Raw genomic sequence first — 18,259 nt, 5'->3', positions numbered from 1 at the left:
AGCATGCAGAAAGTGATAGCTGGGCACATAGGCAGTGCCCTAGAAGACCAGATCTTGGAGGAAAGGCCTTCCTGGGTAGGACAAGATTTGCTCAGGAGCTAACCATTGGCAAATGGGACCTCACAAAACTAAAAAGCGTCTGCACAGGCAAGGAAACCATCAACCGAGGGGTAAGCCCCCAGACTGGGGGAGAATCTTTGCCAGCTATACATCTGATAGAGGATCAATATCAATATACATCTGAAAGAGGAATATACAAAGGACTAAAATCAAACAAACCAATGAATCAAGACAAGAAATGATGCAATTAAAAAAAGAGCTGTGGGAAAAAAATAAAAGAGCCGTGGAACTGAACAGAGTGCTTTTAAAAGAAGAAACGAAGATGGCTAAGAAATATCGTTAAGTGTTTCACATCCTTCAGAATTAGGGAGATACAAATTAAAACTACTTTGATGGTTTCTTACTCTCGCTAGAATGGCAAAAATCAAGAAGACAATGGACAAAAAATGCTGGTAGGGAAAGGAGAACATGCATTTATCCCTAGTGGGATTGCAAATGTGTACAGCCACTTTGGAAATCAATGTGGAGAATTTTCAACAAGCTAAAACTAGACCTACCATATGACCCGGCTATCCCACCCTGCAGCATATGCCCAAAGGAAATGACATCCTGCTCAAGAAATACTCGCTCAGCTGTGCTCATGGCTCATCTAGTCACCATAGCTGTGTGTCTTGGTTAGGGTGCCATTGCTGTGAACAGACACCATGACCAAGACAACTCTTACAAAGAAAGACATTTAATTGGGCTGGCTTACAGTTTCAGAGGTTCAGTCCATCATCATCATGGTGGAAAGCATGGCAGCATCCAGGTAGACATGGTGCTGGAGGAGCTGAGAGTTTTGCATACTGACCCACAGGCAGCAGGAGACTGTGTGCCACAGTGGGCATAACTTGAACATAGGAGACCTCAAAGCCCACCCCCACACTGGTAATAGTGCCCTTCCCTGTGGACCAACCACTTAAACACAAGTCTATGGGGACCATTCCTATTCAAACCACCACACTGGGAAATGGAGACAACCTAAATATCCTTCAACTGACTAATGGATCATGAAAATATGGTATATATACACTATTCGGATGTGTCTGTGTGTTATTCGGTTGAAAAGAAAAATGAAATTCTGGGGGCTGGAGAAATGGCTTAGCGGTTAAGAGCACTGACTGCTCATCCAGAGGTATTGAGTTCACTTCCAACTCCCACGTGGTGGCTCACAACCACCTGTAATGAGATCGGTTGCCCTCTTCTGGTGTGTCTGAAGACAGCGACAGTACACTCGCATGCATAAAATAAATAAATAAATAAATTTTAAAAAAGGAAATAAAAAGAAGTTATAAACGGGTGGAACTAGAAAATGTAATACTGCGTGAAGTAATCCAGACTCTCTATCCACAGAGAAGTAGGTATAAAGAACATTCTCTTCCCAGAAGAAACCATCACAGAAATCCACAACTGGTCAAAACAGAGCAAACAAATGTCACTGGGTACCCACTCACAGCTGATATGTGTACAACACAGCTGCTACACCTGAGGCCCAGGGGACATCATGGAAAGGGGGAGGGGGGCCACGAGAGCCAGAACACCGGTATGTCTGCTATGAGATAGTATCTTCTAGTTATGTCAGGGCGGGTGCATGCATGACATTTCAACAATATGGTCACCTAAAAAGACCTGCACAAAGATGACGCTGAAAGGCCAGTTAGATAAAAGGAATCTTACAAGGACCCACCCCTTGATGAAGACCTACCAGCAGTCAATGGCTACCGAGAAAATAAGATGTGTCTTTCCCAGGGATGGGCCCCGGGATGGTCAGCCTTAAACTCATATACACATGAGCAATCCTCAACGAACTTAGCAGGTAGTGTTCCTATGAGCATACACATGTGTGTGCAGAATTAAAGATTAAAGAAGAGGTCATGACGTTGTGAGGGAGTAGGGGCATGGGTGGAGGTTGCATTCCTATATGGATACATATGTGTGTGCAGATTTAAAGAGGTCATGACGTCATGAGGGAGTGGGAGCACGGGTAGAGTTGAAATAAATGCAGTCTTTGAGGTAGTTTGAATAGGAATGGCCCCCGTAGGCTCACGGATTTGAATGCTTGGTCACCAGGGAGTGGCACACTACTAGGAAGTGTGGCCTTGTTGGAGTAGATGGAGGGTGGCCTTTGAGGTCTCAGGTGCTCAAGCCAGGCCCAGGATCTTGGTCTCTTCCTGCTGCCTGCCAATCCAGATGTAGAACTCTCAGCTCCTTCTCCAGGACCATATCTGTCTACATACCACCATGCTTCTGGTCATAACAATAATGGACTAGACCTTGGAAACTATAAGCCAGTCGCTAATAAATGTTGTCCTTTATAGAGAATTGCCGTGATCATGGTGTCTGTTCACAGCAATAGCACTAAACTAGTACTCATGTATGAAATTTAAAAAAAAAATACAGTAAATATTTAAAAGGAAAAACAAAACAAAACAAAACAAATGTTTCTGTAGTTCCAGGATAACCTGGAACTCACTATGTAGCCCAGGCTATCTCTGGTATTGCAACAACCTGCCTCTGCCTCCCAAAGGGCGAGATTACAGTCATGAGCTACCTTGCCTGGTACTGAAAAACTTCTTTTAACTATTACAAAAATATCCAGTGTGTGTCCTAAGGGATCAAGCCAGTAATGTTCTTCCATAGCCTCTGCTTCAGTTCCTGCCCTGGCTTTCCTCAAGGGTGGCCTGTCAGTTAAAAGCCAAATTAACCATCCCTGCCCTCCCCCACCAAGTTGCTTTTGCCCATGGTATTTTATCACAGTAAAAGAAACCCTAACTAAGCTACCATGGTTTCTTACCATTGAGAATGTCAACAGAAAATGGAGTGGCAGAGATAAAAGTTCCTCTCATGACAGCTGACCTGAGATCACTTGAGTTTGGTGTTTTCATAAGGGTAAGGCAATAAAGGATGAATAAAAGCTGTAGGTAGGGAAACTAGTCTCTACCTACACACTCCTAGAGGCGGCTGTTCTCATCCTGTGGGTGGCAACCCCTTTAGAGATCTCACATCAGATAACCTGCATATCAGTATTTATATTATGATTGACAGCAGTAGCAAAATGACAGTTATGAAGTAGCAGTGAAATAATTTTATGGCTGGGGGGTCACCACAACATTAGAAACTCCATTAAAGGGTCTTCATGGGGCTAGAGAGATGGCTCAATGGTTAAGAGCACCGACTGCTCTTCCGAAGGTCCTGAGTTCAAATCCCAGCAACCACATGGTGGCGCACAACCATCTGTAATGAGATCTGATGCCCTCTTCTGATGTGTCTGAAGATAGCTACAGTGAACTTAGATATAATAATAAATAAATTCTTGGGTTAGAGGGGAGCAGGGCTGACTGGAGCAAGCAGAGGTCCTGCTCACAATTCCCAGCAATCACGTGAAGGCTCACTACCATCTGTACAGCTACAGTGTTCTCATTAAATAAATAAGTAAATCTTTAAAAGAAAAAAAAGGGTCTCTGCATTAGGAAGGTAGAGAGAGACAACAGCCCCTTGTGAAGCCCACAGCCACTAGCTGTCCTCAGGATGCTCCAGGAGTCCATACCTTAAACAGAGAGGAGAACACATGAAATGTGTACACGGCACAGGAGCCGTCTGAGTCACACATGAGCTGGTTAATGTGGCTGCGCCAGGCTTCCTCAGCGTCATCACAGGTGGCGGGCTGAAAGGCAGCAAGGATGGCCGAGAAGAAGGGCGAGGGAGGGGGAGACACACCCCTGTCACCTTCTCCGAAGCTGGAAGACATGGATACCATGACCATCAAAAGGTGGCAGCCATACAAGTTCTTTTTTTTTTTTTTTTTGATTTTTCGAGACAGGGTTTCTCTGTATAGTCCTGGCTGTCCTGGAACTCACTCTGTAGACCAGGCTCGCCTCGAACTCAGAAATCTGCCTGCCTCTGCCTCCGAAGTGCTGGGATTTAAGGCGTGCGCCACCACACCCGGCCCAGCCATACAAATTCTCCACTTTCCTGTCAGCCTGGCGAGATGGCCCTGTGGGCCCTTTATTCCTTTCAGGGTCTTCTAGGATTTAGTTTTTACTAGAGGTCCCTGAGATCTTTTGGTTCCTAGGAAATAGATTTTTTTTTTTTTTTTACTTCTGGCATTTCTATGATTCCCTCCTTTTATTGGTTGGGTAGGTAGGGGTGGTGGTTTAAAACTGGTCTCACTAGAAAGACTTGGTTGGCCTGAAACTCACTATGTAGACCAGGCTAGCCTTGAAGTCACAGACTCGCTTGCCTCTGCCTCCTGAATGCTGGCATTAAAGGGGTTCACCACCTTTGGAAATGCCTGGCATTTCCAGTTCTTTTGCACAGGCTTAGGTATCTCACAGCCCTCAGCAAGCCCTTGCTCTCCCAGGGGCCAGGTCTCCCCGTAAACATTTGTTCCCAAGCTCAACATTACCATCCTTCTACACTTTGCATTCATAAAAAACAAAACCAAACCAAACCAAACCAAAAAAAACAACTCTAGTCCAACTTTGGGCTCTTCAAACTTGTCCCTGATGCAGACAGACAAGGAATACATGTGCACAAACTCTGGGAATACTGAGGTACGGGGAGGGCAGGAAGGACGGGAATGAAGAATAACAGAGTGAACAGAACAGACCGGAAGGAAGGCAGGAGGATGTGGAAGGTCCCCCTGTTTCCATGCTATCCCCCCAGCCTTTTCCTCTGATGGCCTCTGTGTAGCCCCGGGCTTTGACATGCTCTCATTTTCTCAGTATTCACAAACACAAGTATATCATCTTGACTCTCTCCTCAAGTAGATCCAAACTGCACTGTGATCTGACGAATGGCAGATGCTGAATCAGTGCAAGGCATGATGTTTTCACCTCTCCGTCTTCCCTCTGTGCTTATGTAAGTCACTGCTGTAAGAGGCACTGGCCACCATGTCACCAGACACTCAGTTAACAAGCAGGAGTTTAGCTTGTAAAGAGTCTGTTGTTGGGCTGGAGAGATGGCTCATTGGTTAAGAACACTGACTGCTCTTCCAGAGGTCCTGAGTTCAAATCCCAGCAACCACATGGTGGCTCACAACCAACAGTAATGGGATCTGATGCCCTCTTCTGGTGTGTCTGAAGACAGCGACAGTGTACTTACATATAATAATAATAATAATAAAAAGCCTGTTGCTTGTGTCTTTTTTCTTTTCTTATTTTTTCAAGACAGGGTTTCTCTGTATAGCCCTGGGTGTCCTGGAACTCACTTTGTAGACCAGGCTGGCCTCGAACTCAGAAGCTTGTGTCTTTAACTCGCAAAGATTTCATTTTCAAGCTTAGCTCAGATCTTATCTTCAAGGCTTCAGGTTCCTGGGGCCTTTGGGGGGGGCTTTTTATGTTGCTCTCTAGCTCTGTAAATTCTTAGCCCTATGGAAAGCCCTCCATAGGGTTGGATGGTCACATCTCAGTGAAGTCCTTCCAGGCTCCATGTTAGGAGGTCTCTGCAGTATGAGGGTGTGTAGCTAGTGTGTAGTGTGTAGCTAGAGAGGGGCATGCATGCCACACAGTATGCCGCGCATACTCGTGCCAACCGTTTCCCCACGGGCTCCCTTGCCTGGCGAGAGTGTACTGGTCCAGGCCCTGATTGCCTTTCTCCTCCGCCTCCGTCATATCCAGGCTGAAGCTGTCGCTGCATTCAAACGCTGCTGGGAGCTCATTGATGGAGCTTGAGAGGTCATCTTCGTGCACAGTGGTGTCCTCCTCCTCGGGGACTGCCTCAGCCTGCAGTCACAAAATTTTAAAGATTTATTTATTTATTATATGTATATGAGCACACTGTAGCTGTTCAGATGGTTGTGAGCCATCATGTGGTTGCTGGGAATTGAACTCAGGACCTCTGCTCGCTCTGGTCCTGCTCTCTCTGGCCAAAAGATTTATTTATTTATTATATGTAAGTTCACACTAACTTCAATATTGTCAGAGAGGGGCTAGAGAAATGGCTCAGTGGTTAAGAGCACTGACTGCTCTTCCAGAGGACCTAAGTTCACTTCCCAGCAACCACATGATGGCTCACAACCATCTGTAATGGGATCCAATGCCCTCTTCTGGTGTGTCTGAAAACAGCTACAGTGTACTCACATACATAAAATAAATAAATCTTTAAAAGAGATAGTGTCAGAGAGACACCTCCTCTATCCTGTCTAGCTTCCAAGTTTACAGGTTAGCAACCTCTGCTCTGTGTACAAAGTATTTTCTCAGTGTCAGGTTGGCCGTCAGAGTTAGAGCTGGAAGAGAAGCTATTTGCTTTTGTATTCATAAGAACTTGGCACCCCCAAAACAGATGATATGTATGCTGATGTCTGGACCAGTCCCTGGAGGCCCACCTCACAAGACCACTGTAGTTTCAAAAACCAGAAAGAAGCCAGACACAGATTTTGCAGCCCAGGCCTTTAGAGTCAGGCACATCCAGACCTATTCTCCAATAGGAAATTCCTTTTCCAATAAAGGCTGGAATATAAATGCACTGGTGCATGGCACAACAGATGCTCAGAGGGGAATCTGTAGTGCGCCTTATACTGTGGTGATAGGATTTCTTATACAGAAAGCACCCCATCACCCACCCGCATGCAGGTGCACTGTCCCCTCCTAGGACAGTGGCTAAGGTGAGAATGTAGCTCTCACCTAACCACAGAGCAATAAACAATAACAAGTAATCGCTCTAGAGCGGGCGGATCTTGGGTCAGTGAGAGGCAGTGAAGAGATACGCACAGTCCAACGGAAAAAGAGGCTGGGCTTGAGCTGAGGCGGGGTGGGAGGAAGGAAGGCAACTGGGCTGCACATCAGAAAGGCAGAGGAAGGAAACTCGCGTACGTGCTTCTGTGAGTCATCTTAAAAATCAAGTCAAGGTGAAATAGAAATGTCTGTGACTTAGACCTTTACCACGGGTTGACATCTGACCATGGTTTATAGTATTCTGACTTTAGGGTTAATGAGGAGAAGTGAGCCAGAATGTTAACGCTGTATCAGAGTTAGGATAGCTCATGTCTTTGGTGGTGCCAAGTTCTGACGGATGAATCTATCTATGTTTTCTCTAACACCGTAACTATATCAAATGCCATAGAATTTAGGTCATTAGAAAATGGAGGTGTCTTTAAAAGTGAGAGCCAATATTTTATCTATCTATCCATCTATCTATCTATCTATCTATCTATCATCTACCTATCTATCTGCATTTAAAAGAAAAATTGAGAGACCGTACTCATGCCGAGAAATAACATGCTCAGCACATCACATATATTTTATGATGTTTTCCCAAGAAATTTAACTTAAAATATCTTGATCTTAGGATTAATGTTCTAGTATTTTTCAGTCTAGAACAAGAGTTTGTTCAGGAGGAGGGGGCTTTATTTTTTTGGCCAAAAAAGGACAGTTCCAATGCCAAGAATCCCAATTATAGTTCTTATTCTTCCCTTTGAGTTGGGGCAATCGTAGAAATAATTCTTTTCAGCTCTAATATTTTTAGACAATCACACCTTAGTGGTTGCTATTGGTTTAAAGCATTCAGGGGTTTCTTGATTTCGGCATATTGTAAAATGATAGAGAAAGTGTTATAGTTTTCCTATAGCAGTATTTCTCCCTCCCTCTCCCTCTCTCTCTTACACACACACACACACACACACGCACACACACACAATTTTTTTTCTCTTTCAAAGTTGTAAAACTATAGCCAAAATCGGGATCAGGAATGACTAATTCTATTCTAATGGTGATAGACTATTTTGGTATCTCTAATATAAAGACATAAAATTCTATACTAAAGATCATATGTGTGGTTACAACATGCAAATGAATGGTTTTATGGGGCAGGATATTTTCTGTGAATTTTGATAAAATAAACTTTAAGTAAAATACCCACAAGATTTTTTTTTTTTGTCTTAAAGGCAACCTTTTAAAATAAGGAAATTATATATTAGATAACCCTTCCTCTTCCTCTTAGGGAGTCCAGCTAGGAGAGTTTTATGCAGATTTGACATAATTCTGTGTGATCGCCATTAAATATTCCTATCGTTTGCCAAAAGGCGAGCACTGAATCAATGAGCAAATTGTATAACTGGTTCCTACTCGAGGAAAAATTCCCCCCAGTGCACGCATACTCCTACGCCTCACTTAGCGAATTGTTTTATAAAAGCCACCACATTCCTCCTGCCGCTGCCCTGACAGACTCCCTCCACGACTTGCTTTTGCAGTCAGTCAGTCAGTGGTCAAGTATTTCATTTTACAAAGGCCTCAGGCCAAATCTCTCAGTAAAGGGAAGTCTGCTCATGTCTGTGAGCATAAAACAACTTTAAAGCACAGGGACAGGGACAGGGACGGGGCGGGAGCTTTAGTCATTTCACTAGAACCAAAGGTGTAAAGCCCCTCCACTTTGAACCTCCCTCTACAAATGCTTAATAGGATTTTTTTTCCCCCATGCCCTTACAATAGAAATTCCACAAATCTCTTCACCTTTGACCCCTCCGAAATCTGCAGATTATTTATATCAGGCAAAGAAGCCTCGAAGCTCGCCATTCTGGCGTTGAAGGAATGAGGGTCTGCGGGGGTGGAGTCACAGGTGCTGGTCAGCAGCTCCATAGGATTGGCCTCCTCGGAGGGGGAGAGGTTCATGATCTGTTTAGAAGGCAAAGCAAAGAAAACGTAAAGGAAGCTCCTGTCGGAAGAACACACACCATCGGTCCCCAGTACTTGGTTGACAGGTATCGTTTCCCTATGTTCTATATGTTATTGATTGTTATTAGCATATTAAGGTAGAACCCCATATGACCTGTCCTCAGGGTACCAACTGCCTACAGTGACCTACAGAGAAGGGGTCACTAAGACTCCACCTGAGTGCTCAGAGTTCAGTTCAGCAGCCATAAAGAGCTTATTTAGCTGGAAACCAAACTCCTGAGTTATTTCAAAAGAAACCAAACCAAACCCAAGGGTTCTGTCCCAACTCTCCAGTGGGAGAGTCCCTACTCACGAGGTCTGAGTGTTCCAGGATCTGGCTGGCGGTGAGGTCCTCCTCCGATGACTCATCTGAATCCTCGTGGCTCATCTTGTTTAGGCTGGGAGTACTTCTGGAGAGCTGGCGTTCTTCCAGGATCTGCATATCACACTTGTCCAGGCTGTCCAGGGAGCGCCTGCGCACTCCCCAGTTGAAGTTGTCCATACTCTCCCCCTGAAATCACACCACAAGCGACTTTTCATGCCCTGGACCTCTGGCTGGCGCACACACACACACACACACACACACACACACACACACCCCTTCACACAGTCAGTCCGTCCCAGCTTAGAAACAAACAAGATCACCATCGACTTTCAAGCCCTCATCTGCTTCGATGCTCAGACTTCTGTTTACCGACAAGGAGACAAAAAAGCCAAGCTTTTCTGGAAATGTGTGTTACCTCCCAAGTAGAAGTGAAGGCAACTTCCCTTTGATGTGTTAGGTATACATGTATACATATATGTATATATGGTTTTTTTGTTTTTGCTTTTTGTTTTGTTTGTTTGTTTGTTTTTTTGGAAACAAGGCTTCATTGTATAGCCTTAGATGACCTGGAGCTCACTTTGTAGACCAGGCTGCCCTCCAACTCACAGAGATCCATCTGTCTCTGTCTCTCTCTGTCTCTCTGTCTCTGTCCCTCTCTTTCTCTCTCTCCCCCAAGTGCTGGGATTAAAGGCAGGCACCATCACACCCAGCAGGAAATACATTATTTCTTAAAGTCGATTTTGGTAAACCCTAGAAAATTTTGTGTTTTCAAAAATCTGTTCAAAAAAAAAAAAAAAAGAGGGAGATTGTTAATATTAAAATAACTTTAAAATTAGTGTACACCTCCCCTCCCCCGCCAGCCTCTGTTTAGTTAGAGTTTTCGGGAGGGGAAGTAAGTATGCTCAGAGCAGATTCCGGAATGCCTTGGCTGTTAAGTAGAAGAGCATTAGGTAAACATCCTAGGCTGTTTTGCCACAGCGGATTCCACAGAAAAATGCAGAGTTAAAGTCTGTGAGAGTTGTGCAAAGTTTGAGGGGCCGTGCACTTACCGGAAGCCACAACTTGGCTTTTGCTTAAGACTCAAGTTTAAATTGCCCAGGCTGGGAAGTGGTTAAGTTTCTTGCCTCGGCACTAAAGATATCCTGCAGACTTGCCCATTCTGATTCAGTGAGAACAGTAGTCAGACAAGGAAGTTTTAACTCCTGGAGTTGTATCTCAGATCTTCTCTACAAAGCACCAGCCATTGGCTAAGTCTATTTGACTGACAAAACTTCTTCTTCTTCTTCTTTTCTTTGTTTTTTTCTGCAGAAATGAATGTGGGGTTTGGTTTCTCTTGAATCAGGACTAAAGGACGACATCTACACGGTACTGGCTGGTCCTGTGTGTCAACTTGACATAAGCTAGAGTCATCAGAGAGGAAGGAGCCTCAGTTGAGAAAATGCTTCTATGAGATCCAGCTGTATGGCTATTTCTAAATTAGCAATCAATGAGGCTCACTGTGGGCGGAGCCATCCCTGAGATGGTGGTCCTGGGTGCTAAAGGAAAGCAGGCTGGCCAAGCAAACCTTGGGGAGCCAGCAAGCAGCACCCTCCATGGCTTCTGCATCAGCTCCTGCCTCCAGGTTCCTGCCCTGTTTAAGCTCCTGTCCTGATTCCTTCAATGATGAACAGCCATGTGGAGGTGTAACCCAAATAAAACCCTTCCCTCCTCAGTGTGGGTTTTTTTGGTCACGGTGTTTCAGTGCAGCTATAGAAACCCGAACTAAGGCACACTCTGATGATAAACAAAAAAGTCATCTGAGGAAGGCCCAGCGCTGCATCTCATTGGATGGACATTTGAAACCTAATGGTTCCTGAGGTCAAGCTATGCTTCTGCTGGGAGGTCAGCGAGCAGCGTAAGAGTCCAAGAGCCATGGGTGAGCATCAAATGAAGAGAGCAGGAGCTTAGTTCTCCTCCTCTGGCTCCTGGCTTTAGATAAGGGTTTAGCGGACCAGTCCTCGGTGTCACAGACCTCAACCCTTGCCTGTCCAAGGTTTGTTTTGACCATTTGTGGAAGAAAGCAATAGCAAGACTCCTAAACACATCACTGCAGATATAGAAAGTGTTACCATCATTTGTCCTGCTATGGTATTTTCAGGGATTTATTTATTTTTATTTTATGTGTGTGCCCATGTGTATGTAGGTACACCGTGTGCATGCAGTGCCCACAGAAGCCAGTGGAGAGAATCGGATCCCTTGAAATTAAAGTTACAAATGGCTGTGTGCTACTGGGGTGCTGGGAACTGAACCTGGGTCTGTCTTCATGCTACATGGGTTGGGCTTCCCTACTTTGAAGTGTTCCAAAATCCCAATTGAATCCTTGAATCATGGAGGTCCCAAGTGGAAAATTCCATGGTACAGGTCATAGTCAAAACCCAGGCCCCCCAAAAATGCCGTATGAAATTACCATCAGCGTAAATGCAGAGGAAATAAAAGTGAATTTAGCATTTAGACTTGAGGGTCATCCCCAAGAAACTTTGTGTATATTATGCATATGCAAATATCCCAAATAAATAAAACCACTCAAATCTGAAACTTGTCTAGTCCCAAGCATTCTGCATAAGGAAACTCCACCTATACCTGTCTCCCGCAGATGGCTGTAATAATTTGGGTTTCTTCCTAGTGGGAATGGTTAATTCCTTAACATAACTACTGCAGTGGGAATATGAAAAAAAATGTATAAGACCAAAAGGTCCTAAATGGAAAAAGAAATGTAATTTGTAAAAAACAAAACAAAACAAGAACAAAAGGAGGGGAGTGGAAATAAAGAAAATTGAGGATGGGAGAAGTCTGTAAACACAGACTGACACCACCAATTTTTCTTGTGCCAAATGAACAGATGAATTTGGGAAGGCTCCCCCAAGCCAGGGCTCTGGAGGGCTCCTCCATTGATGGAGCCTGAAGCATCCCAGAGGTCTGACAGGTCAGAGGTCGCTACACTGGGCACAGATGCTCTTGTAGGTGTGGGGGAAACTGAACCCACTGGGCGTGAGACCTGGGAGGCACAGGTAATATCCGTCTCCATAGAGGATGTGACCGGTCTATTCCAGGCAAAGCTGTTGAAATTATTTCCCTTGTGGTAGCCGAGGGGTGTAGCCCTTGGTAAGGACTAAGGGTGTAGCTAGAAACATGTGATTAGCATGTTGTTTGTTTATTTGTTTTGGTTTTTTTTTAGTATAGAATAGAGTTTACTCATGGCACAGGGAGGGGAGTGAAGAGGGTAGTAGAGGCAGAGAGAGGCAGAGGGAGAGGGGGAGAGAGTGGGGGGGAGGTAGAGGAGTAGGGGCTGGCCATGAGCACCTGAGGGCATGGGGGGGGGAGAGTGGGGAGAGAGGGGGAAGAGAAGCAGGGAAAGAACAAGAGAGGCAAAATCGTGATTAGCATTGCTAACGGTTCTTGGATTCAGATGCTGGCATACCTAATAAAAGTCTGTAGTATGTAAAAGTCAGTCTAGCTTTTTTTTTTTCTAAGTTATTCTTATTTTATGTGTATGAATGTTCTGTCTGCATGTGTGCCTGGGTGCCATGTGTGTGCTATGCCAGTGGAGGGCAGAAGAAGGTGTAAGATCTCCAGGAACTGGAGCTGCCCTGTAGGTACTGGGAACTGAACTTGGGTCCCCTGCAACAGCAGCCACTGAGCTGTCTTTCCAGCTCCAAGCTCAGCTTTCTCAGCACAGCACCGAATACACTCGGTTGGAGCCACCCATCCCGCCTCTCCACCAGATGCCCAACTTGTGCCTTAGGTCACATACAAGGTAAAAAGCTAAAACCCTGTTGATTTATGATGCCAGATTGTGTGTGTGAAAACATAGAGCAGCTAGCTAGTCCAGATGGACCATTTGCACATACAACTGTCAAATTTAAACATTAACACCCAGAGTTTATCCTGAGAGAGCAGAATATTGACAAATACCCTTGAAGTGTCAAAGGTAATATTCTTGAAATTATTTAAGATGAAACTGTGTTTAAAAATGTTATTATTAAAGAGCCAGCGATTGAACCAGGTCTTTGTGCATGATAAGAAAACAATCTCCTATTGAACTCTACCCCTAGCCAAAATAAACAGAAAAATAAATAAATAAATGGTCAAATGCATTTTTCCAAATAAAGCTACTTAAGTGAGTCCTAAAGTGACAGGGTCATGGGTCAGCTTGCTTAAGATGATATACTGCAGTAGGCCTGGGGCCAGACATCACCTTATCAGCCCTGTCCTTTTCTTGCAGAGCACCTGGTTTGGATGAGAACTAATTTATCTAGTTGCCAGACACAGAGAGATAGCTTTGGATTTTTAGAAAAGGAAGTGGTCTTTATTTTGTTTTGTTTGTTTTTGATTTTTGTTTTTCCAGTTGTACTGGGGCTGGAACTCAGGGCCTCATTCAGGCTACCTAGACACTGTACCACTTAGGTACATCCTCAGCCCGACTTCACCCTCTACAGAGCAACAAAACCCATTCATAGGCGACAGTATGGTGCCTACCCATAGACCACAGGCAAAGTCTTATCTCCTCTCAAGAGATGCAACCATGCAACTTCCAGAACTAAGGATAAGGAAGCATTTTTATATTTTAGAAGATATTTCGATACTAGAGCAGCCAAGGGGGCAGGGGAAGGGGCCAAACCAAACCAAACCAAACCAAAAAACAACAAACAAACAACCCCCCTTCCCTCCCCCTCCCTTCAAAAAAAACCTTGTCTATCAAACACTTAAGAAGTCTACACACAGATAGGCAGACGGCAGACGTGCTGGAGGGGAGGGGAAGCGCTCTGGTAGTTACAGAACTACACAAAGATACAATGCACCTGCCTGTGCACCAGAATTAAGTAAGAGTAACATCGTCTTACCTGAAGTTCCTGGGGAAGCAGTTTGAATGGACAGAAAAACAAACAAAAGGTCTATTTAAAATGATATAATGTATAAAAGCACTCCAGTGCATTTTAGTTTCCACACAACAACAGTGCTAGCTACATATTCTTCAGTAGACACAACTCTTACAAAAGAAGGACAACATGCCTGAACTCCAAGCTAAAAAAAAAACCATCACTATTCGCCCTCAGAGTTCCAGCTCGTCTTCCTGGCAGAGGACGAGGCTAAAGTGATGTCAGGAGTCCACGTGCGGAAGCAGTTTCCTACTTCAGCAACAACATTGTTCTCCTTAACACCTATTTATTTAGAATGTCTGAACCCTTGTTTGTGAGGAAATGGTTAAATGTCACGGGAGAGAAAAGAGGGTCAGGAAGGGGCATCCATTGGTCCCACTTCCGAAGCTAAAAGTGCGGTTGCGATCTGTCCACTGCAGCTGGGAGACTGCCACCCCGGGGATACAGCCCCTTGAAAAGATCCTGCAAACTCCAAGGGCAAGAGCTTACTCAGATGCCCAAATTAACTGGAGACTTTGCTTGTTTCTTTGTTTTTGTTTTGGCAATCATGTTTTGACGAAGAAGCCAGAGTACACTTTGTCACCAGCTATTTGCCACTGGTGGGACTGTCTGATGACTGGCACAGAGAATGTCAGCTGCATGCCCGACACTGCTCCACATGGCCTGCACAGGGCATCTGACTCCTCATGCTAGGTCCACAGGAAGTGTTTTTGTTTGTTTGTTTTGTTTTTTTAAAGATTTTTAAAAAATATATATATATGAGTATACTGTGGCTGTCTTCAGACACACCAGAAGAGGGCATCAGATCTCACTACGGATGGTTGTGAGCCACCATTTGATTGCTGGGAATTGAACTCAGGACCTCTGGAAGAGCAGTCAGTGCTCTTAACTGCTGAGCCATCTCTCCACCCTGAAAGTTTTTCATTATACCCACTGGCCCAAGGGGCAGACCTGAGATTGATGAGGACTCAGGCTCAAATGCTTCCATTTTACTGTGCTCTTGACATCTCAGTGTCTTTTATTTTAGTCCAGAAACTGCAAAGCATCCTCTAAGGGTTCTCTTCTTTCTTTCTGAAACAGGGGTCATCTGTGTTGACTAGGCTAATTTTGAATTCCTGGGCTCAGGAGACCCTCCTGCCTTCAAGTACCTGGGATTACCAAAGTGTTTACATTTTTTTAAAACTACTTTGTTTGGATTAATTTTTCTTATTTTCTCGAGCTCCTTATACAAATATTAATCTGAAAATACTGGTTTCATTTTCTGTGTACACGATTCACATGCAGTGCCTGCAGAAGCCACAAGAGGGCGTCGGATTCCCCTGGACCTGAGAGTTACAGATGGCTGTGAGCCACTGGATGGGTGCTGGGAACCGAGCCCAGGTCTTCTAGAAGAGCAGCTGGTGCAGGTAACTGCTGAGCCTCCTCTCCAGCTCTCTAACATCCTAACCTTAGATTATAAAAGTAACCTACGTGATTTTCAGTTGTCAGTTGCTGAGGACAATACAGAGATAATGACAGATACGTTCTGGTATTATTTATCGTCCCTGGAAAACAGCAGTTTTGTTTGTTTGTTTGTTTGCGTGTTTTGCTTTACTCGGGGCTGAAATAGTCAGGTAGTCAAGCAGGTTAGACTTGTTAGATAAGTGTTCTGCCACTGAGCTAGTCATCCTGGGGCTGAGACAGGAGGATGCCGCCTTTGGTGTCAGTTTAACTTCTGGAAAGCAGACGGTGCTGCGCGCTTGAACTTTAACCTAAGACCAGGGTTAGGTCAGCTGCTCGATCAAGGAGCCCCGACCTCAGCAGAGCACTCAGCACTGGCTCACCGGCATTTCGGAAGGACTCCAAACTGATGTGTTTTGCATTATCACTTCAAAAGCATCTTCGCTGCATTTAGTGAATTCCTTCTTGGTCACTAATTATGGTTGGCAGATTCCCCTGCAATCCTCTGAATAGGTTTGAGAACAGTTTAGGTTTTGAGAACAGTTTAAGATGAAGATTAAGCAGGCATTCATTTGAAGCGTGCCTTGGGGGTCATTTTTTCTTTTTCTTTTTCTTTTTCTCTTTCCTTTTCCTTTCTTGAGACAGGGTCTCACTATGCAGCCCTGGCTGTCCCGGACCACCAGGCTGGCCTTAAACTCAGACATCAGCTGGTGTCTGCCTCCCCAGTGCTGAGGTTGAAGGTGGGTACCAAAATATCCGGAAGTACTTTTTTCTCTTACTATCTTTTGTGGGGGTGGGGCAGGGAGGTAGCAATGAAGATACTCTTAGGTCTGGGTTTTCTCAGTGTGCTATTATGCTATTCTTTCTGTCAGCCACTCAGACTCTCATTTCCCCATGAGATCACAGTTAAGTTAGGAGACGCCGCCTACCTACCGCAGGCTATAATCAACTTTCACTTTGGGCCTTTAACTGTAAGGGCTGAAGTTGGAAGTAGAGTGCATTTAGTTAAGTTGGAATTGACCAATGCAGCATTAGGAGACACAATCTTGAGTTTTCATTCCCCAGAGGCAAGACACTGCCTCTCCCAGGGAACATGCCCCGAGCTATACAATCAAGGTGTTTCTCCTCCTCCTCCTCCTCCTCCTCCTCCTCCTCCTCCTCCCAGGCCTACAGAGGCCAGCAATGGATCTTATTATTGCCATTCCAAACAGACAGATCTGCACATGCCTGCCAGGACTTGAATTCAGCTGCCCCAGATGTCTGGAATGCCGACCACCAACCAACCCCGAAGCAGGCTAAGACAGCGGATCTGTCTCCCGCTTCATATTTCATTCTAAGCACTAATGATTTCATTAAACAAGGCATAGGAATGGAGGAGCCCGAGGGCTCCGATCTCATGGGGTTTGAAGTGACGGAATCACCGCAACTTTACATTAGAAATGGAACTGTTAGCATATTTTGCCCAGGTCCCAGGCTTAGAAAGGATGTGTTTCTGTGATTTCAAAACAAAACAAAACAAAATTCTCCCTCAGACTAGACACACAGTCTCTGTGTAGTCATTAGGATTCAGATCTTTGCCATTTAAAAATAAGTTGGCAACTTTTGCTTCGGGCTCAGACAGGAAGGGTGGGGTGATTTGTGCAACAGTGAAGCAGCTGTTCTTTGCAGAACTTGATTCAAAACTGAGTTTACAGCTCTAACTAGAGAACTTGCTAGAGAGGGTGGTCAGTAGAGAAAGCAACACTATGTCGTTAGGCAGGTGAGCGAGTGTTTGACTGAGAATACACCGTACCTCCCCGTCCTCCAGCTCCACGTCCAGGAAATCGAAATCCCTGAAGACCCTGAATTGCTGTTCGCTGTTGGTGTCATCCATGTTCTCCTGCTCCCGGGGGCCGTCCTCGGACGACACCAGGCTCGTCTGATGCTCCGGAAGATCCAGGTCCCCACACGAGGAAAAAATCACCTACGAATCAAAAGAAGCCTCTTTTGAGAAACTCACCGCCCTCCAGTTGTTTGTGCGGTGAGCGATGGCCATTGGTTCCCTGGACAACTGTGTCTCCAGTACACACCTAATTCCTTAAGTGGGTATTTTTAGAATGTTCTTTTATTATTTATGTTGGACAGGTGCCTTTGGATTAAACTCGCTGCAAACACTCAACTTCATACAACTACAAAAGCACTCTAGAGTTGAACAGCTATCTCTTAGTGGGGATGGTGGGACACTGTGTGTATGTGTGTGTGTGTATGTGTGTGTGTGTGTGTGTGTGTGTGTGTGTATAAAACAACTAAGCATGTGTTCGCAGACAAACTGGAACAGCTAAAATTTTCCACTCTTCTAGAGCTGACTGAGGTTAGAAATCATTTATCTTCACACGTCAAATGTATATAAATAATTTTCAAAGGATGACGTCAAGATATATTATTGTAAAATAAACCACGGGAACAAAGAATTTAACCCTTTGAAAGGTAAACCAGAGATCGGGAAGGATTAATAAAGAGAAGCCAAATTTTTATGTTTTGGTTCCTTTTATTTAGACATTTTATTTTTAATTTGTTAATTAACTTCTTGAGACAGGGTCTCACTGTGAGTCGAAGTCGGCCTGGAATGCTCTGTGGAGAAGAGGGAGTTCTTAAACTCAGAGGCAGGCTTGCCTCTGCCTCCGAAGTGCTGGGATATTAACACGGGCTCAGGACCCAGCAAAATCAGAAAAGTAAGCATAAATACCAAGTGCGGAGGTTAAAGTTGTGTGCTCCCACACCCAGCGACTGAGACATTTTAATAGACCTTTTAAAAATGGTTGATTTAGACGGAAGGAACAACCAGGCAGAGA

General features: G+C 44.7%; 1 protein-coding gene across 10 annotated transcripts in view; it reads right to left on the bottom strand.

Annotated features, from left to right (window-relative positions):
* The window catches only part of Fry (FRY microtubule binding protein), a 398,256-nt gene that overhangs the window by 21,938 nt on the left and 358,059 nt on the right, over positions 1-18,259 (bottom strand). For 6 of the 10 annotated variants that reach the window (XM_029533782.1, XM_029533774.1, XM_029533777.1 and 3 more), the window contains exons 51-56: positions 17,221-17,391; positions 13,953-13,961; positions 9,061-9,258; positions 8,547-8,708; positions 5,656-5,822; positions 3,647-3,836 (exon numbers count right to left, since the gene is read on the bottom strand). In XM_029533782.1, the coding sequence (XP_029389642.1) occupies positions 3,647-3,836; positions 5,656-5,822; positions 8,547-8,708; positions 9,061-9,258; positions 13,953-13,961; positions 17,221-17,391 (897 nt within the window). Of the gene's footprint in view, positions 1-3,646; positions 3,837-5,655; positions 5,823-8,546; positions 8,709-9,060; positions 9,264-13,952; positions 13,962-17,216; positions 17,392-18,259 lie in introns of all 10 variants that reach the window. The other 4 variants (XM_029533776.1, XM_029533778.1, XM_021222524.2 and 1 more) reach the window with 2 other exon arrangements.

Source organism: Mus pahari, chromosome 23 (assembly GCF_900095145.1).
Source record: "Mus pahari chromosome 23, PAHARI_EIJ_v1.1, whole genome shotgun sequence".
Taxonomy (NCBI): domain Eukaryota; kingdom Metazoa; phylum Chordata; class Mammalia; order Rodentia; family Muridae; genus Mus; species Mus pahari.
Note: the sequence above shows the minus strand (reverse complement) of the source record. Positions and strands in the feature narration are given on the sequence as shown.